Genomic DNA, 21,297 nt, shown 5'->3' on the forward strand with positions numbered 1-21,297 from the left:
GTGTACCTCAATAATGCGGCTGTCAATGCGGTTGTACGGGTGCCACAGACCTCGGTCGTCTCTCCACTGCCAGATGGCACCCTCTGTGGTCTGGGCGCTGCCCTTCTTCAGCATGACATCCACCGCAAAGATGCCCTCTCTGGGCAGACATGGCATCAGCTCACTATAGCAAAGAGAGAGAGAGAGAGAGAGAGAGAATGGTGTTCAAACACATGCCAAGGGCTTGTCCACACCGAGACAATAATCACGCGTGTTTATCGTTAACGTTTAAAGGGCGCCTCAGGCTAGCTTATTTGGTTTGACGCAACGCGTTACAAACTGACTTACCAATGTGATGGCTGCTGTGAGCCGCTAAAGTAACAGTTACACGACTTTGTGCCGCTCAAGAACAAAACTGTCTTGCTGTGAGCACACATTGAAGAAGAGATAAACTCGATTATTAACTCGACCCGATTAACTCTTCTGTGTGACAAGCGAGTGCCAGAAGCATAAAGTTGCAAAGTGCCACCTTGTTTTCCGGGGTATATCTGTTTTACACTAAGCGCTACCTATGTAAGGGAGTAAATTTCCATGTTCACTCGGATCATTGCCAGTGAAAATCGTTTGGGTATGAACATCAACAAGCTTTAAAGCACCTATAAGAGCCAGACAGATCAAAAAAGGTTTAGGAAAGGAAACAGGAAGTACCAGATGAGTGAGGTGAGTTCATAAAGCTCCTGAGGGCTTCTGGGCACAAGGTCAATCTGCTCTTGACAGCTTCCATTAGATGCTCCACAGAGCAGGAACCGCAGCGTCTCTGCTATATCTGCAAACATAGAACATGCACACACAGTCGCATCGTGATCTTCACTCACAAAGACACACATCACATGATGTCCTTACATCTTCTGCCCTTGCTCTTTTCCCCAACAGTTGTAAGAACAGGCATTATCATTCTACAAAATGTGCACGTGCTGAGGGTGCAGAATGTCAATTAAATCCCTTAATTTTCTCAATCAAAAAAACTTTTAAATGTATAAATTCATAACATTTTTATTTAGTCAACTGATGTCAAGTTTGTGAATAGCTGCACATGACTTACTCTGCTTCATGAGCTGTACGGCCAGACACGGACAGTTGGAGCACATGAGGGAGAACATGCGCACCACCATAATGAACATGCCGGAGCTGAGCACAGGTGGAGTCAACACCAGCAGCTGCTGAATGTTGGTCAGTAGATCCCGGGAAGCCACCTGCTGTAACAGGTTCTGTGATGGAACGACACACAGGGAGAGGCTTAATGACCTCATACATACTTCACCAATAATAACTGTCCGTCTTGTCAAAAAAATATATATCTATATCTTGCTGTTCATTTTCTCATTTGCTTCTTCCAGCTTTAATCCTCATAGTAGCATGGCCTTGTAAACTAACGTTTACTAGTGTCTGCCAAATTAATAAATGTAAATGAAATAACACTTTTCACTAAACCACTCTTTGGCTGACGCATGTACGTGTCATAATCTCACCTCCTCGTGCTGAAAGTTGTCCACCAGCCTGGCAAAACAGAGACATGTGCTTTCCACCGATTTTTTATCCTGTAAAACAAGAGTCATAGGGCTGATGCAGAAAACGGCACTGTTTGTGATGACACCCGTTTAAATCCAACGCTGAGGTGTCATTTGAAAGTGTCAGTCTGAGATTCATCCCCGTAACACAACAGTAAACATACTCTGTGTGTAAATGAAGTGTAAATGAGATGATCTGCGTGTTTCAGCTCATATCACCTGGTGTGTGAGTCTCTGAGTGAGCAGGGGCAGAGAGTCAGCCACAAAGTGAAACTCATCCGCTGTGATGCTCTGACAGCAGTTAGCGGCGATGGCTAGTGCATTCCTCTGAGCGTTGATGCTGAAGAACTCTAAGTACAGCAAACAATCAGCTAGCCCTCCCTGTGAAGAGACACTTTCAATGTTAGATCAGGATAACAAACAGCCCACAAACTCTAATTGGATGATACTTCTATGTTATATTTAAGTGAGACGGTCACAGTTTCTAATATTTGTCTTTAACAGTCAATGCTTACAGCCTGCAGGATTGCTTTACTGTGCCTCCTCGACAACATCTCCAGGGCGGTCAGGGCTTGTTCTGCAACATCTATAAACTGGATGACCTGAAGCTTTGGAGACAGAGAACAAGCAGGTTTTCAGACAACATACATTGACAAGCACAAAAATGCACACCCAGTAGTTTACCTTCAAAATTAAAATTCTGTCATCATTTACTCACCCCCTCTTGTCATTTCAAACCTGAATGACTTTCTTCAGCAGAACACAAAAGAAGATATTTTAAAGAATGTTGTTAACAGCCCCCCCCCATTCACTTGCATTTGTTACAATAGAAGTGAATTGGGGGCTGTGCTGTTCTGTTACCAACATTTTCCATTCTATATTACTAGTGTATTATTCCTCAAGAGGACGAATAATCCCGTTCAATTATGTTTGTCCTCCCACAGTTTCGGGGTTCAAGAGAACAGATAGACCCAATTTACCTTTTCCAGGAAGACGGGGATGGCGTCCACGACCACAGCCGAGGAACGTGGCAGAGCCTCCATCATGTAGGTGAGGGCTCGAGATGCATGATTCATCTGCAGAAAAGAAAGATGCAGTGGGCAGTCATTACGTTATTCTCCAATTAGAAAGGGGCAAAATGAAATGACTGTGAATAAATGGATGGAATTATTGCCAGGTGAAAGATTCAAAGAATTTGGCCTTGTTAAGCTTTCACATTGTTCAGACACACAAGCCCACCCACAGTACTCACAATATCAAAATTGTGCTCCATCTGTAATAGTGTGATCTGCAGAGAGGAGACAAGACGTGAGGTTAAGGGCACAACGCTAAGATCTGCACTTCAGACGTAACACATTGACATCATTTTCTAACCATGTAATGCATGCTGGCATAAAACTGAAAAGCGCTTACTTGACTTAAAAATCTATAATCTTACTGGCATTAAACAATTTTAAAGAACGAAAGCCATATAGGTTTTCAGTCTAACTGGTAACTGAGGAAAAAATATCCAACGGAATTGGTCTCTTCCTGTTTAAGTAAAAGATTCATGGCCAGACAAAGCTTCAATATAGACCACATTTAATGCACTTACCAGGGCAGGTACGACGCTCTTTACGGGGAAACCTCCCAGCGTCTCCTCATTACCCATCACAAGCAGCTGACACATCTCTATGGCAGCTTGGAGCTGCTGGGATTCGTCTCCTGTAGCCTGCAGGCCCTGTAGCAGCTGCTGAGCCTTTGAGCCTGAAGATTGGACAGACACAGAGACGATTGGAGGGTTAGGAGAACACATACAAAAGTCATGAGTAGTGTAAATATATAAAGACAATCAATGTCACACGCATAGTTGAGGTCACTCACTAGCTCCGCTCCCTATGGTCCTGTGAAACAGTTGAGACATTCGGGGCCCAAAAGGTCCAAACAGGTGTGGAGGAAGACCCCTGGCCTCCAGCAGAGCTGAAGAGATAGCGAGAGACATTTTAAACATGAGAGATTATGCACAACAAGGTTTCTTTAAGAAAACATGAGTAGTGAATGCATAGGGGTTTGGTTTATCTACAGTCATACAGTGCACTTTTACCTCTTACAAAACCTAGAAACAGTTCTAGCGAAAGAGTCTGTAACGAAATAAAAGCAAAAGCAAACATGCCTTGCAGCCTTCCCATTTCAGAGTCATCTGATTCGCTCTCTCCAGAGGTGGTCATGCCCACTGCTCCAGCCACTGAACTAGACGCTACGAAGCAGAAAGACAAAAAGGGAAATTGAAGCGTGTAAGAATGCAAGTTTCCATCAGAATGAGTATACTGGTATAATTGTTGTGGTGTTTGTAGTTGAACGTGCATGGCGCTGATGACTTACCAGACGCTCCTTGTGGCGTGTCCTCTGTGCGCGCGGCCGATGAATTGGCCCCGTCTTGGTTGTTGTCGGAGTCAGCCATTTTTTCCTGTCGGCGAGCTTCGGCTGCCCCGCGCTTGCCCAGGCCTGAGCCTCGCCGACTAAAGAAGAATCGAGAGAGAGGTAAGACAATAGATTCTTGTTTATTTAATATTCTTTACACTCTGAGCCTCCACCGCTTAACAACCTCCATACGTCTGTAGATGTCACACTGTCTAGACAGAAAAAAACTATTTCAAGTATATTTTTAAATGAATGATATTGGAGATCATTAGCAGTGCAGTGCTTTAATGTTTCAGGGGGTTTCAACATTTTCTAATGCGAAGTATTGTGAATGGACTTTCATACTGACTGGAATTTCAAGCATTCTGAATTTCTCAGCTGGACTCATCCATTTAATAGGACTTTCCACACATGCCACAATTTCTTTTGGGAACCGACTGGAAGTTTCAGTACAGTGAGTAACAGAACTGAAACACCCATCTGCAGTACTACATAAGTGAGGGTTCGGCTCTATAATACGTTTAATAAAAATGAATAAATAAGATTGAGGACACAGGAATGAAAGAGGGGCGTGGCTACAGTGTACTACACAGGCTTGATTCTTTAACACTTCTTCACACCCATAAAGGCACCCCATAGGACTATTGAGCTATTTTTATGGGCGTGCTATATTCTTCTTAAGACATTCTAGATGTTATTTCAGGTTGCTTGTCGCTACGTCACAATCTGTCTCGTGACGAGAATCGTCACTAAGTTCCTTTGATCATGTTTTCTCTTTTTATAAGCAAGCACTTGAGTACCTGGTGCTGGCGCAGGAGCCCGTGGTCTTCTGTCGTGTGCTCCTCCGAAAGCTGGGGAGCTCTGCTGGGGGAGACTCACTACGCTTCTTAGTGGACTTTCTCAAACCTACAGAGAGACAGAGAGAGAAAGAGAGAGCTGAAAGCTATGATTTCACACTGAGCGCTGTCAGTCATCATAGGACAGAGAGTCATTCAGAGAGATTACAGGAGAACAGTATGTGGCTTTCAAACACACAGAGAGTATTACATCAGTACGAAACCTTTGTTCAGATCCAGGAGGTTCAAGTAAGATGCTGAATGCTGAATTAATAGATGAAATTTTTTAGGCAGCATGGCATGAATCCTTGAATAAAATATTAAATACTATAATGCACTATGATGAAAAAATTGTTTAGGCACATAAATCTACTATTTAAAAAAATCTTTCATTTCTGTATCTGTTAAGAAGACAATTTGATAACAGAAGCCTGTGTCAAGCCCACAAATTCCCCTTATTAACTACTTGTTAATATACACATTTTTTACGAGTTGTTCACATATTTAGTCTTTAGACAAACGCAAGTAGTGTTGAGTCAGATGGAGCTTAAAATAACATGCATATTTGTCAAAAATTATTTCTAATTTCAGTAGTTGATATGAAAAGCACCTAAATATATACATCCATTTGAAATGAAAACATTGTTTCTAAGGGACTGACTCCAACTTTGCAAATTATCTTTCATGTAACCAAATTTTTATTTTATGTTTTATGGATTTATAGTGGATGCATTCTGGGTAAAGGATAAATAGAATCAAGTCATCTTTATGACACCTTTATGGTTCTTTTGTTCATTTTTGGAACCTGACAGCCTCAGTAACTATAAAGCTTTATTGTATGTAAAAGAAGTAGAATATTCTTTAAAGGGGTCATATAACAAGGCTAAAAATAATATTATCATTTGTTTAGGATGTAATGCAAGGTGTATACACGATTTACTGTTCAAAAAGCTGTATTTTCCACACAACATGCATGTTTGCATCTCCTCTTTGCCCCTCGTCTATGAAATGCATGGATTTTTTTACAAAGTTCATCGCTCTGAAAAGCGAGGTGTGCAATGATTGGCCAAATAAACTGTGCGTAATGATTGGTCGAATACGGCAAGTGTGAGACCGAAATGTAACACCTCTTCCTTTGGATCCTGATGTTCCAAATATGGTGTTTGTACAGACAGGTAAGCCCACCTTACTTGCTTATACATTTGGGTGGTCTTAGTCAAATAAAACCACGAACTGACGTGGATTTGTGGGGGTGCGGTTACACAAGGCGTATCAGGCTTATACATGCATGGGGAACTTATAACACACCAAAGACACAGAAAAACTTGTATTTGCGCCATATGACCCCTTTAAAATAGGACAAATGACAACGTTTTTTCTGGATGAACTTCAACAGGTTCTGGAAAAATTTGGAAATGAGAAAAGCTGCAGTCAGACAAAAAAAGCACAAAAGTCTGCGTTGTGCAGCTTCACTGAATGTATAAATAGCAACAACTGCCTAAACGCATTACAAAACACCTAGTTTCCTCTAGATCAAGGTAGAAACATCCCGACTCATCTATCGCGTAAATGTAATGAAATAGCAAGGCAAAAATAAATATGATAATCGGAACAAATATGCTGCAAAAACAACAGGAATAAATGGTCAGTGCTAACCCATCTGACCTTTGGCCGGTGCCCATAACAACAACATTTATTTCATCACTGTGTCTGACGCTCCTTGACATACTGTACACGTGTTGAGTGTGTTGCCACAGAAACCAGCACATCATGCACATCATCCCACCAGCACTGTGTGTAGAGTTAATAACACCACACATCTGCATTGAACAACATCAGCTCCTCATCAGACTCAAGAAAGGCCCGAAACACTGCCTGCACTATGCAAGCTTGTTTAACGCACTATTCAATTTCAAACCCTTCAGCTTTTGATATAAAGTTTGCAGAGCAGGCACGATGTCACATTTTTCAAATACTGTGTAGCAGAATCTCCATCAGTTGATGTTTATTCATTCATAAGATTTGGTTCTGCTTATATAAAAAGAAGCTGTGCTCTTGATTGGTGCTAAATAGAGAGACTATTATCTGAATTCATTTGAACCAACAGACATTGTGCTTGTCAAAAAGTATATATTAAATTGTTAACAGTGTTACACATTAAAACAATATGAAAGGTCTCATTTTATTATGTTCTTACGATGATTTTTTGTGTATTAGGGACACTTACCCTCATGTTCACTCAACACATGTAAATAAAACGTCAAATAAAACTTAAAGCGGCCCTGCAATGATGTGTCATGCATTCTGACTTCTTTACAATGGTAAACGTGCTGTCTTCTCATGTACTTTTGTAATCTTGAGAAATATTGTTAATAAACTTGTAAAAAATCTTCCTCCGAGGTCACCCTGATTAGCTTGTTGGTCGCCATATGAGTAGAAATGGCTGAGTTTCGCATAAAATGTCACTCCTGTTATTGACCAACTTAATGTGTTGTTTTCAGCCTGTTTCTCCTTTGTCCACTATGTTTTCTTTAGATTAATTAATAAAAAGTCAACAAATATTATACGTGTTTTTCTGTTTACTTAAACGGAATAGACAGGCAAAATGAGGTCACTTAAAAATCGGACTAAATGGGGTTTATAAATATGGATCGCTGACGTACTTACGCTAACATTTTACCCAGGCTGTTATAAATCGTTACATTTATATTAGGGATGCACCGAAAGGAAAATTCGTGGCCAAAACAGAAAACCGAAAAAGAGAAAACCAAGGCCGAAAACCGAAACACCGAAAGAAATTATGCCAATTATTAGTACCCTTGCATTTATGGCTATGACTACTAACTTTACTAAAATCAAGGCATTGCAATTGCATAAATATTAAAGTTTCAAAGAATAAATAAATTACAAATTATGCAAATATTTATTTAGCACATTGCAACAATGCACAGTATAAAATAAAATTCAACTAAGATGTTTAACTTGACCCCACTCATGTGTATATTAAATAATAATGTACAGGTCTACTGGGCCTGCTGAAAAGTTGTACAATTAAATGTTCTCTCATGAAAACAAAGTGCATTTAGGTCAAGTGCATTTAAAAAAAAAAATTCTCTGTAGGACTACTACAAGAAAGTGCATTCAGAACAAGTGCAACTGCTTAAAGATACAACAATATTTTCTCTGTAGGCCTTCAACATAATAGTGTATCCAAACAAAGACTCCCACAGCCCATATGTTAACTGTAGAACTTTAACAACAACAAATGCACCAAGAATTGCAGATGTCCAAAGTTGATAATAAGTAGCCTAAGAATAGAATAACCAACTTATTCTGTCGTCTAAAGCGCTATGATGTTCATGAACGGAATTAGGAGAAAAACGTGTTTAAAGTTAAGTTATGAAAATAAAAGCCCAACAGTCCAATATCACCAGTAAAAAACACTTTACAGTGGTAAGAGACTTACTCTTTTAACAATTAAGTAAAAAAAAAACATGTCCTAGTGTTGAAGTCTATAAAAATACTATACAAAGCCGTTGGAATAAAAAAAGTAAGGAAAATGGTGCAGCGCACATTTAAAGAACGAGAGCTCTGCCATTATCACTACACGAGGAAACATTACGGACAACAACTAATAAGCAGTGAAGCAAGTTTTACGTTGTTTATCATGTGCATAGTGTCTGGACTTTTGATCATCTCTTGTATATTTTGCGATCGCGGTCCGGCTCGCGTGCATATCCCGCTGAAGGGAAACTGGTGTTTACAAATTGCCCACACTGTAATCTGCCAGAATGACGGGCGGCCATCAGATTTTTCAGTCACTGGTAAAAAAAAATCTGTCAATGACAAAGAATTTTTGAGATTACGCGACCTCTGGTTCACACTCGTAAAGGAATATTGGTCGCACTCTAGAGCCCTGAGGGTGCATGCAATTTAGGAGACGCTTTAGTGCTGCGATTAAAGGAATAACGTCCGCTACAGATGCATCAAAGGAGCGGTATCTGTTTGTGTCATCACAACATTTCGGCCGCATTGTTTCGGTGGCCGAATATTCGGTGCATCCCTAATTTATGTGCTTTTCTAGGCACTCAAAGCGTTTTACATGGAAGGGGAATCTCCTCAACCACCAGCACAGTTACATTAGGCACCATGGGAAAAGTGGTGTTTTGCTTCAGGATGCACATAGGATTACGAGCAACAACGTGAATCTCACTATTCAAACACTACATCATACATCGACAACCAAAAAGGAGAAGCACTTTAGGTTTTTCCATCCGCCTACCGATTACATGACTTATCCACCGTGACATAAATTCCTTCGTTTCGTAAAAGACCAAACTACAGTTTAGGTCTAAACACAGCTGTTGCATTCAGCATAAGCGGAAAAAGTATCGCAGCAAAGATCAGCATCTGTAGTCAGATTTTATTCATCATCTGAGGAGTGTGAAGTGCTGAGTGACGATGGCTTTTTTAATTTTCTTTTTGTTCTCATTTTAAAAAGCTGGTTCTTGGCCATTTATTTAACATAAATGTTTTTCGTTTCGTATACCCTCTCTTATTAGTTTTTTATTCATTTATTTGTTGCACAATGTGTTCCGTCATTACTCGTTTTGTTAATATGGGCAACTTGTCTAATCTAATAGTTTATTATTTTTGTTTATTTTTTGCTAGATGTGTGCTGTGATTATTCGTTTTGTAAGGTCTGTGTTTAATATAAGCAAATGAAATTGTAATTTTTGTAGTTTTGAGAAAGATATTTAACCCAAAATTAATTCAAGCAATAGCCATTCCCGATAGCCGCTATTTTAAAACTGAAGGTAAATTTTATCATGTGCAGCGCCGCATCTGTGTCCACCCCAAAGCAAACCCCCCAACCCCCCCCTCTTACAACCGATGTTTTTACACGTCGATTAACCGGTGGGGAAATGTAATCACCGCAACATCCCTAAAGGATTTCAGGCTATCCTTTCAAGGTACATCAACAAATATAAAAAAAGCTAAGTGAACTTGTGCACTTACTAGAAGCATGATCACAGAAGCACTTAACAATGCTCATACTGCTGTCAGTTCACCAAAATGTGAACGTTTTCTTACAAACACATAGTTATCCCTTGGTGAAAAATCCCCTGAGTGCTATGAGAGTGAAAGTGACCTAGCTGGCTCAGATTTTAGCAGAAGTCCGACATGGTAAAAAATGACAACACCATAATATCTTGGAGAAGTATCTTTTTTTGCCCTTCTTCAACTGAAATGATAAAACATGGAAGGTTACGCTTTTTTGTAAAAGTTCCTACTCCAAAATGGCACCGAATAGTAGGGATGACGCATTTATGCAATTGGCAGTTGCTCTTATCCAAAAGAACCAACCGTGCATTCAAGCTACAGTATATATTTCATCTCGGATCGAACCAATGACCTTTACTCTGCTAATGCAATTCTTTACCAACTGAGCCACATTAATTATTATTACAGAATTATTTATATGGTATTAACAGTCAAATCACACATACCACATAAACAAAGAGAAAAATGACAGACTAAACCTTTTGAAAAAGACTACTGACAGCACTTTCCCTTTAAAGTCTGATGAATCACAACAGCTTAAGTCTGGTGGTCAAACCTTAATAGCTAGGGTCTATTCTGGGCAACACACTGCCCCTTGCCCTCTGTCCGCAAGCCCTATCGTGACTCTTCACATTAGTCTTTCTTTCCTTACCAACCCAGAATGACCCTGTCATACCCAAACTGACCTTTCTTAACCAAGGTAAACTACTCTAGCTAACTCGCTTTACAGCAACCTCGAATTAATCCAAGACAAATCATTCAACTAGTATCACTATACTACCATTCAACCACCTTCATCCAAGATACCACACATGCTAGCGTTCTGCCCCATCTCTGAGCATTCTCATGCTCCAAAACTCTACTAGGCTCACATGCAGAGTGAAAAAGCCCTTCCTACCTTCATATACATCCAGACAGGACTCTTGTCCATACAATACTGTAAGGCAGAGGCGGGCTGGTATTTTTAGCCTTGCACGATGGCACTGTACTAGATTGAAATCTGAGCTAGCCCCCCCTGCCTTGACCAGAGCACAAACCCCATCCACTGTTACTGGACTTAGAAACGGACTGAGTGTGCTATAACTGAGGAGAAGAACTTGTGAAAACTCATGTTTGCAGTAATTCACTTATAATGAGGTCACATATGTAAAGTCACACTCACTTGCTAGTTTGGCCTGCAGTCCGGAAGGCCCAGGCTTGGAGGAGGTCTCGGCCTTGGCTGATCCCGGTAGGGACAGTTTGGGCTTTGGCAGGTTGACTTTGGAATTAAAGCGGGACGTCCAGTCAAACTTAGAGGAGCCAGCAGCCTTGCTCTGCTCTTTATCTCGGCTGCTCCTGCGGGGGGACGGGGAGGATGCAGAGCGCGAGCGTCGCGCTTTGCTCTGGTCCTTACCCTGCTTTAGGCGGGCACCCTGAGGGGCACAGCTGTTGGTGCCTGTGACGGCGGAGGAGGAGGATGAAGAGGACGACGAGGAAGAGGCAGAAGAAGAGGAGGAGTCAGTGACGGTGCTACACCCAGCTTTGGCTGAGGCGGCCGATTTGGACGCCAGTTTGGTGGGTTTGGCTGCCCGGTTGGCCTCGCTGCGGGGTGGCAGGGGGCCTGCCGCACTGCTTGAGCTGGGGAGGGAGGAGGACGACGATGACAAAGAGTCTGCCTTCTTGCGCTTTTGCGAAGGGGTGCTGGGGGCCCCACTGGGGCCAGGTTGCGAGGCGCTCTTCTTGCTCAGGGCTCTGCCGGATATGGCAGGAGCCGGCTCGGCCGCTAACCTTCTCTTTTTGGATTTAGTGCTGACTGATGCTGGAGCCTTCTTTGGCTCTGAAAGTTCAGGTGAGGCTGTGGGGGCCGAAGGAACACTGGCTGCGCTAACGGAGGGCTGGTTGGACAGCGCTTTGGGCCGTTTGGCCGGGGTGGGTAAATAGGTGATGTGGGGCTCTGAGCCGGAGCTGCGTTTGAGAGCGCGGGTGCTGCTGCCCTCCCGTTTCCCTTGCTGGCCTGAAGTCCCTGCTGCTTCTAAGTCAGGATCTGGAATCGAGTGTGAAGTGACGGATAGAGAGAGACTGTTTCTGTAAAAACAGGAGACAGAAGGTGAAATACTTGAGAAACAAAGTAAAGGCAAATCATACAACACTCATCAACACCGTTTATTTGCACAAGTTCACCAAGACCCACACGCAAAAGACGATGAAAAAAGGGATACCTTCGAGCGGTGTGGCCACGGGCAGAGCCAGCAGCTGAGCTGGGTGGGGCTTTGGAAGCCTTAGAATTAGATCTTCTACTTTCAGGTGGGAAATTTGCTTTTTGGTTAACTTGCTCTGGCTGCAATCTGGAGAGGTTGGAGATTAAACAGCAAAGAGCAGTGTGGGATGGGGAGTCCAAGAGGAACACCTTAATCTCAATTACACTAGCTACACCAGAAACACTACACTCAACATTATTTCCCTAAATTAACACAATCACTAATTGAGTTTCTGGCTAGACATTTCACACAGGTTGGAAGCATCATCACAAGTGTGGATGGTAAATTGCTACTCAAAAGGAATTCATTTTGCAGCATCGCCCAGCAGTTGCAAAGCATTTACAGAAAACAGGACCAGACTAAAGGTAAAAACACAGGTATGTGGCAAATATCTGTGAAATCAGTGCTCCATACACTTTGTCTTTCCTGTCTTGTTACTAAATACAGCTGGCTGGATAAAATATTGCATTTCACCCTTGTGAATTTGTCATCTGAAATGAATCTGGTGACATGAAATGAATAGAAACAATTACAAAACATTCTTTTATTGTGTTGCCTTAAGCTATGCAATAAGGACTACAGTAGCTGGCAAAGAAACTTTTAGACTTGTTTATTTGGCAAAAAACAACTTAATATTAAACAATATAATAAAATGAATCTGAAAATATTGAAATTGATTGTAGTTTAACATAAATCATGGGTGGAATTTTCTCCAAATTTACATAAAGATTTTAGACAAGACTTGAAACGCGTTTAAACATATTAACCGAATGACGGAATTTATTAACAGTTCGGAGCGATTTCATGAATAAACAGCTCAAAATACTTTCATTTCTATTGTCGTGAAAAAGTTTCTCCAGTCTGGCAGTGATAGTTTTTCTAGTCGAACAGTAAACTCGGGCTGTACAAACTCCATAAGATTTTTAAAACCCTCTCCTTCGACAAAAACGATCAGAAGGATATCCTTAGCGATCATCTTGCTAGTTAGAGCCGTTATTTGCTCCGCCCGTCTGGCATCCAAATTGGTTGATCTGACCATAAAACCAGCAACCGATTGCTGACCTGTGGAGGGATCTGCTGGGTGCTTCGCCCTCAAATGATTGTGCATCGTAGTTGTTGATCCATGATAAGCCAGCTAGAGTTTGCACTGTACTTTATTCTCATTCATTTTATTAATGCGGGTCTACAGTGTGCGTAACTTCGTTACCAATTCTTGTGAGAAAATGTTTTCCTCTATTGTCTCTTGACTGACAGCCTTTAGGATTTAGGTGCGTTGTTATTGGCAGCGCCACCCTTTGGTTACATGAACGCGTTGTGCGTGAAAACACGACGATTTTTTTAAAATCACACACACTATTGGAAATTCTATAATTAAATGAGCCAATCGAATATTCGAAATTCAAGACTCATCCCTACTTTACATGTAGTCAGAGTAAAAAGCTTGACAGACTGCATGTCTAGAGATCAGACTCCAGATGCTATAAGGTTTAAGCACATTCACTGCGGTGTCGATTGTCTTTCTTGTTAAATGCGTTACATTGTTGAGAACGAGCTCTACCGCACACAGCACACGCTTCATTGATTTTAAATGCGCAAGAGTTTTATTAGGACCGCTTAAATTACAGATGTGGCATATGCGTTTCAAATTAATATTAGTTTCATTTTAAGACTTGCCTTATAGGGCATTAGAAAGTTAAAGACTGCGTGCGCCCGATGATGAATCTGAGGTTTCCGTATTTGTATTAATCTATCAGAGCTGTTTCTGATTTAACATCTGACTCGCTTACTGACTAAATGTTAATATGACATCATGCATACAGACACTTTAAAATGTTAAACTTGTTATTGTGGACAAAAAAAGATACAGTGTTTTCTGGGTAGCCCACACACCCAAACAGTTTGCCTGTGCAAACTCACCTTCCTGCGATCGTGTGGTCTAGTGGCTGGGCCGCGGCTGTGTTCCTCTGTGAACGGCGCAGTGACCCCCCTGGATTGGAATTAGGCCGGTTGGACATTGGCACCTCTCTCCTGAAGGGACATACCCTTTCTAGACACTACCATTCACTGGTAACAAGGCAAAGAGAGACAAAATAAAGGAAGGTTAGTTGAGTTTGACTTCACACACATGCACACAGTAATGACCAATGTTCTTGTGAACTGTGATGAACTCATTATCACTCGCTATAGTGCCATCATTGAAATATGACATCAACTGTCATGCAGCTCATTCTTCAAAGCACATTTTTGCCCATACAGATAGTCTTGACATGGTGGGGGAATGCTGCAAGCCTGATTCAAACTTCAGGGCTCTGGACTAAAATTAATAATTGGAGAGCCACTTTGTTGGCTCGTTTTGAATACAAAACTAATACATAACAGGATACAACCACTCTGGCTGGTCTCACGAGAACACAATAGGTTCGTTTGAGATGGCCAAATTCTGCACAGAACCGATCACCGGTGATCAGTGCGAGATGCATGCCGGTTAGAATGGGTCCGTGTTACGTCCGCCTTGCTCTGATGTTATTGTGACGTGTGTCAAAAAACTCTCGCGACGGCGAATTCTGTATTGAATTCTTCAGTCGGGCGCAGTTGCTCTCCACCGACTGCGATGATCAACACTTGCTTCTATCACCATGTAGGCCTTTTTATGTAGGCCTTTTAGAAAGTCTGAAATGACTTTGAAAGTCAGAAGTAATTCAACAAAATTACAAATTCTAGGGACGTTCCTAGCAAAAAGACAAACATTTGCTTTTGAAAAAAATAGGGGTATTTCAATTGCATCTGCTTCGTCCGCGATAAAAAACGTGATCGCGATCTCTTCCATTGCTGACGTTTGCAGTCCAACAACACAGCGAGATTCAGGAAGTGTCTGGCTTGCCTGCACTTTTTTAACTCCTCCCCTCACTGCAGATGCCTACTCTCGTCTTCATTTCAGGCGTGGCAAGGTGCATCTCAAACGAGCCTAATATCCTTACGCAATTGGCATGATGGGGTGTTGTGCTCTCATATGCTCCATACATTTAACCTATTTTAAGGGGAGCTGCAACGAGGTGTCATGCATTCTGACTTATTTACAATGTTAAACGTGCTGTTTTTACATGCTTAACATGGTCAACTTGTCAAAAAACGAGTTTGGCATATTACGTAGTATTTCTGTTTCTCAATACACTCCACCAGCGATCGTATAGGTTTCGGAAAGATTTTTTAGAACATATAAAACCATTTTGTAACAATTTTTCTAAATCCCTTGTTGGACAATTCTCCTGGAAAAGCACGCAGCATGGAGAGCAGGAGCAAAAGCATGTGCAGACGTTACTTTCACTTGCCTGCAGGAGAGAGAGAGCATATGTTTGCGAAGTTCAGGTGTTTGTTTGTTCACTGCATTTGGGTGATATGTTATATAAATGGTGGATATAACGATGAATTTGGAAACGGATACATGGAGCCGCCCCAGCGCTAAAAGATGCCGGACATGAACAGCATGCTGTAAGTGAAACTGGTGTGCATTAGTTCAGCCTACCCCTCCACCCTGCATGCGCCATATGATTTCGGAAGTAATCGGAAGTAAAAACCAATTTTTTCTTGGGTGCACCGGCACAAAAGTTAGGTGCACCCAAATTTTAGACCGCATCGAATTTAACATTTACCTGCTTTGACCAATTCACTTTTGTTTAATGTCCATATGGGCAAAATTTACTTGTAAATGTTTATCTTACAAACTGTTCAACATCCATCCATCCATTTTCTGCCGCTTATCCGAACTACCTCGGGTCACGGGGGAGCACTGTTCAACATTAAGTTCTTTATTTGAAGCACAAATTTACAAGAAAGGTAATTTACTGAAAAAGTGTTGGTGCTTAAAGTGCTTCAGTGAAGTGAAATTTAAACTTAAAAGATCTAAAGATAAATGGACCAATGCTTGAAGGCTCTGTGTCGGAGCATTGCTTATGATTTTTGGACGGATCAGGCCTTAAATTAACATAATTTACATAATTTACGAAAAAGTTGTGAATTGTTATTTTCATCTTCTCTCATCATCCCCTTCTACATTCACTCTGTTTAACTAACAGCATTAGTCTCCTCACCTCTCTGTCTCACTGCAGCACACGCATTTTCAAACGTACACACCAGAGGTTGCGCTAGTGTTTTTTTTGTCTGTCATTTTGACTGACATGCTCGTAAAAACTCCGTCATAATCTGTCATTACCCATCACTATGGTTCAAGGTGGTGTTAGGTGCTAATTTGTATGTTCGTGACGTCATCACGCTGTACTGGCGTCCCGGAACTTGTTGTATTGTGATACAACCGAATGCCCAATAAAGCCGTTACAGATTTTGATACCATATTCAAGCCCTTTCCAAATCACTTTTTATTTTGCTCATATCTTGTGTATTTAACAAAAGTTATGGCTGATGTCGACTGAAGCGCTGTGATTTTTAGGAACGGAATTTGGAGTAAATCGTGTTTAAAGGTCAATGATGAAATTAAAAGCACAACAGTCCCGTATCACAAGAAAAAGTCACTTTCCAGTGGTGAGAGACTTACTCTATTAACTATTTATTAAAAAAAATCCTAGTGTTGAAGTCTATAAAAATACTGTACAAAACCGTTTGAATAAAACGAAAGTAATGAAAATGGTGCAGCGCACATTTAAAGAACGAGAGCTCTGCCATTATCACTACACAAGAAATTAGCAAACATTACGGACAACAAATAATAAGCAGTGAAGCAAGTTTTACGTTGTTTATCGTGTGTTTATCTAGACTTTTGATCATCTCTTGTTTGTTTTGCGATCGCGGCCCGGCTCGCGTGAGGAGCGGAGCGGTGATAACTCCTGCTGCTGCAGACTGTGAGCTGTCAACTCACGAAAACATTGTATAAAAAAACTTTGTGTGACATAGTTTACACAGGACTGGCGGGAAATGTGCATTAATACTCCTTCATTCTTCATGTTATGTGGTTTACTTGGATAGGTGAACTGTCTTTCCCGTGTCCCAGCGCGACATCCGACGCGTATGTCAAGTCAGTAACAATAACAGGTGAAAACACGCAGGTTGCTTTTCGAGCATATCACGCTGAAGGGAAATGGGGATTTACAAATTGCCCTCATTGTAATCCGACAAAAAGAACGGACGGCCATCAGATTTTTCCGTCACGGGTGAAAAATCCGTCAATGACAGAGACTTTTCAGTTAACAAGACCTCTGGTACACTCACGTGCAGGAATATCTGGACCACAGCCAATCAGAGGGGGGTCCGCCCCTCACTATCATTGATTGGTTTAGACCACGATATGGGTCTAATGTGTGTCTGTTATTGAATCACAGGAAGACTTTCAGAGTTGCGGATACTTTTTTCCCCTCGAATGGCTGATCGCACCGGTGCGACCTCTGATAATTTTAAGTCGCACCATTGAAAAATAAGGTCGCATGTGCGACCAAATTAGTCGCACTCTAGAGCCCTGCAAACAGTACTGGGGTCGATGGCCATATGAAATGAAAAAGAGATTTTTTGGGCAAGTAACAAGAGTTTGGTGCATACTAGAGATGGGCAATTGAAGCAAAAATAATATTTGTAGATCGATGAGAACTATTCGAAAATTATTCTAAATTCGCACCTCTCCCCCACATGGACGCATTTACAGAATTACACACACAAAAACGGAGATAGAGAGACCATTTACACTTTAAATCCGTGACGACACACTGCTTTATTTATTATGGAATAGGCAATCTAACTAAGGCTATCCAATAAGATAACGCGCTGAAACATGAATATATTAACAACCGAATGACGGCACTTATTAACAGTACATCGATCAGCATCAAGCGCTCATAATGCTAGGACATTTCCTTGTAAAATATGAGCATGCACATTTATACCAACAAAAAAACAGCTGTGTGATTGATCAAGGAAAATATATTAAAGCCATAAAGATTTTAGACCAGAATCCACTATTTGGAATTATGTGCTTTAGGAACTCTTAGACAGATGGACCCAATAGACTCCCATTATATGAAGCAGAGAGGGCTGCGGATTTACCAAACAATCTTATTAAATACCATTTTAAATGAAATTCAATGCCAACTTCATACCAATTCCTACAGAAGTATGAGGGGAAAATGTCAAATCTGTATAAATTTTGAACCCTATTATTTAAATTATTTATAAAATGATTTATTTGTAAGCTACTTCCATTTAAATCACACATAAGGAAGTTTTTATAATAATGTTACAATACATTTTTAATGACATAATATGTTTCTACTTTTTAAATAATGTCTGTCATAAATAAATCAAATTTATTTTGAAGCAATATTCTCATCAGACTTTACATACTTAAATCTGCATAATTGTGCAGTTTTTTTGTGTGATTGTGTGTATTTTCCTGTCAAATTCTTACATTTGATCAAACTCAGTTTTAATAATAAGGCTGCCGTTATCAATCAAATTAAGTCATTTACACTGAAAAATTGCAACTGTAATAAATAGTTTTGATGAGATTGATGTTTAAACAAATAATATAAAAAAGAGTTGGTGTCGAGCCACAGTACGATAGAATGTTCCTTGGCTGTGGTGGCATTTCTATTTTAGAAATGTCTTCATTATTGATAGTAAGAGCTGTTTCAGTAACCGAAGTGATCCGCGGTGCACAGAACAACGGGCCAATAGGTGTTTGGCGCTGGCGAGCGGTGCTACACGCGGTGTGTTTGGCACCCTTCATATGGGAGTCCAGGGCCGTAACACCCATTGTCGCTAGCTTAAAAGATTTCCTGCACCAACAGCAATAGACCTCGCGTTCATTTCCTGGCACAGGCTTGACCCAAACGTAATTCGGATTCCTTGTCCACAGCGGATTAAACCGACACTTTCCCATTTTAGCCGACAAACTAGGCTAGCTACTATCTTGTTCTGTAATTTACCTCCCTTGCCTAGTAACCATAGTAACTGAGGTTTTTTTTCTCGATGGGAGTTTTGGGTTCCTCACCACCGTTTGCATATTGTTTTGCACTATCTGCCTGGCCGGGGGGGCTGCTTTAGAATTCATACTTGTATTAAATGTGTCTCATGTACAGCTGCTTTGTAACAATGAAAATTGTAAAAAGCGCTATATAAATAAAGTTGAGTTGAGTTGAGTAACGGGTGCGCGAGCTTTCGCGCTTACTGCAATGACGTGAATTTTTAATTAGCCTACACTAGTAACAGTTCATTTTGTTACGGTATGAACTTAATCCTAGGAAAAGTAAAAAAATAAAAAAATAAAAATAAGACCTTGTAACGAAATCCAAGACTTTGTATACCAAATTCAAGGCTATTAAGGCCTTAATTTTAGATTATCAAATTTAAGACTTTTTCAATGCTTTTAAGACCCCGCGGGTACCCTGTTAAATGCAGCTGCGTCGGAAAGTCAGTGGGCACTCTCGCACAGAAACTCCAATGCTCCATGGAAGAAGCACCACACTATAACCAGGAAATGCCATCTTCCTATCTGCATCTGGCATCTTTCTATCGCTGTTTTTCAAGCCTCCTCAGGTATTTTCATGATAACTAAGTATATTTATAAGGATGATGTTTAACAAGTGTTGCTTTTTTTAATTTTTTAAGCAAATCAAACGTGCAGTTCTTTCAGATGCAGCAGCATTTCCCACAGATCGCACCGTGCTTCACAAACAAGCTGTGCATAAAACATATGCACTTTCACAACCGCGATAGCCACATCGATTTAATATTGATTTCAAAGGGCTGCATGATTAATCGCAATTCCCAAATACTGGTTTTGAATTTTTCTACAATATTCACTCACCATGACAGTATAAAAGGACATGTTAAGAAAATCAACCCCAGTCTTTCCTCTCTCGATCAGTAGAAAATGTGGTTTAAAAATACCACCATGTACCCGAAAGCTGTATAAATCTGGAAAATAGTGCTATATTAATTTATGGTCACAATGCCCAGCACTATTAGTAACTATATTTTGTTAACTCCCAATTGTGCATCATTTTAACACAAAGAAAAATATACATTTGCACATTATTGGGTCCAATCTAAATATTTTTTAAGTCAAATGTAAGGGGCTAAAAGAGAGGCCTAAATTGTAAATGCATGTAAAAATACAGTGAAACATCGCGATAGCCAATGACATTGGGGGGCGGGGCGAGGGTTGGGGTATATCAGTTTGCTAGAAGGTCATCTGACAAAATCCACGAGTGCAGGCGGTGTGTGTGTGATAAGTCAACTGCGTGGGTCACGCGGCACTAATGTTTCCCACTGCCATTGCGGATGCGCATAGTTCAGGTCATTTTACACAGAAACAACGTCAGCGCATTACTACAATTCACTGTTTGTCTTAACTTTCTATGTCCATCTCGCGCATTCAAGTGTCGGGCAGCTTCCAAAATCATACTCCACTGGGGATAAGCATGAATGGACGAGCTCGACATATGCGCAGAATGTCATACTGTGGACTCGTGTTGTACACGGACAGGATGTACAGACGACCCCGACCCTCCTGATGACGAAAATTGCATCATGCAGGGGAATGACGATGCCGGCACAACATCGTGATGGCTGACAGCCATCGGCAACGGAAGATGTCAATAAACTAACAGCCAAACCCTATAGGGGATTAGACAGATGAACAAATTATTTAAGAGTCGGTCAAGAAGTAAGGTAATAATAACTATCTATTGTTAGAAAATAGAGATGTTCCGATGCCCTTTTTTACTTCCCAAAACCGATTCCGATACCTGGGCTCAGGGTATCAGCCGACACAGAGTACTGATTCGATACATATGTATCTGTATACAGCTGTATATACTAGCCCTGTGTGAATTGGTAGAATTATTGAATGGTGTGCTTCAGACATATCCCTTAATAAAACATGAACAATTACTGTAAACTAGAATATTTCGTATTATCGGACAGACATTGGAATGTAAAATTATTTTATTTTTCTTAAGTGGCAGTTTTACTGGCTGGTAGGTCCACTATGAAATACTGCCAAACAGTGTACATACTGCTAGCACTAGGGATGGGCATTTTCAATAATTTTATATTTGAATAGGTGAGCTAATAAAAACGAATATTCAAATATTCGTTTATTTAAATTAAGTTAAAATATGTAATTTGTTTTTATTTAGTCACCGATACCAGATTTTTATGTGGTATCGGTGGCATTTCTGATACTAGTATCGGTATCAGAACAGCCCT

At 40.8% G+C, this 21,297-nt stretch overlaps 1 protein-coding gene across 8 annotated transcripts in view; it reads right to left on the reverse strand.

Annotated features, from left to right (window-relative positions):
• Positions 1–21,297, reverse strand: part of trip12 (thyroid hormone receptor interactor 12) — a 47,110-nt gene that overhangs the window by 14,935 nt on the left and 10,878 nt on the right. For 6 of the 8 annotated variants that reach the window (XM_056765555.1, XM_056765554.1, XM_056765550.1 and 3 more), the window contains 16 exons: positions 14,002–14,148; positions 12,046–12,171; positions 11,010–11,911; positions 4,748–4,853; positions 3,909–4,045; positions 3,700–3,783; positions 3,411–3,506; positions 3,142–3,293; positions 2,800–2,835; positions 2,528–2,623; positions 2,063–2,155; positions 1,767–1,928; positions 1,509–1,577; positions 1,082–1,247; positions 688–805; positions 7–163 (listed from right to left, as the gene is read on the reverse strand). In XM_056765555.1, the coding sequence (XP_056621533.1) occupies positions 7–163; positions 688–805; positions 1,082–1,247; positions 1,509–1,577; positions 1,767–1,928; positions 2,063–2,155; positions 2,528–2,623; positions 2,800–2,835; positions 3,142–3,293; positions 3,411–3,506; positions 3,700–3,783; positions 3,909–4,045; positions 4,748–4,853; positions 11,010–11,911; positions 12,046–12,171; positions 14,002–14,099 (2,598 nt within the window). In that variant the 5' untranslated portion in view covers positions 14,100–14,148. The remainder of the gene's footprint in view (positions 1–6; positions 164–687; positions 806–1,081; positions 1,248–1,508; positions 1,578–1,766; positions 1,929–2,062; positions 2,156–2,527; positions 2,624–2,799; positions 2,836–3,141; positions 3,294–3,410; positions 3,507–3,699; positions 3,784–3,908; positions 4,046–4,747; positions 4,854–11,009; positions 11,912–12,045; positions 12,172–14,001; positions 14,149–21,297) is intronic. The other 2 variants (XM_056765557.1, XM_056765556.1) reach the window with 1 other exon arrangement.

This window comes from Triplophysa dalaica, chromosome 14 (genome assembly GCF_015846415.1).
Source record: "Triplophysa dalaica isolate WHDGS20190420 chromosome 14, ASM1584641v1, whole genome shotgun sequence".
Taxonomy (NCBI): Eukaryota; Metazoa; Chordata; class Actinopteri; order Cypriniformes; family Nemacheilidae; genus Triplophysa; species Triplophysa dalaica.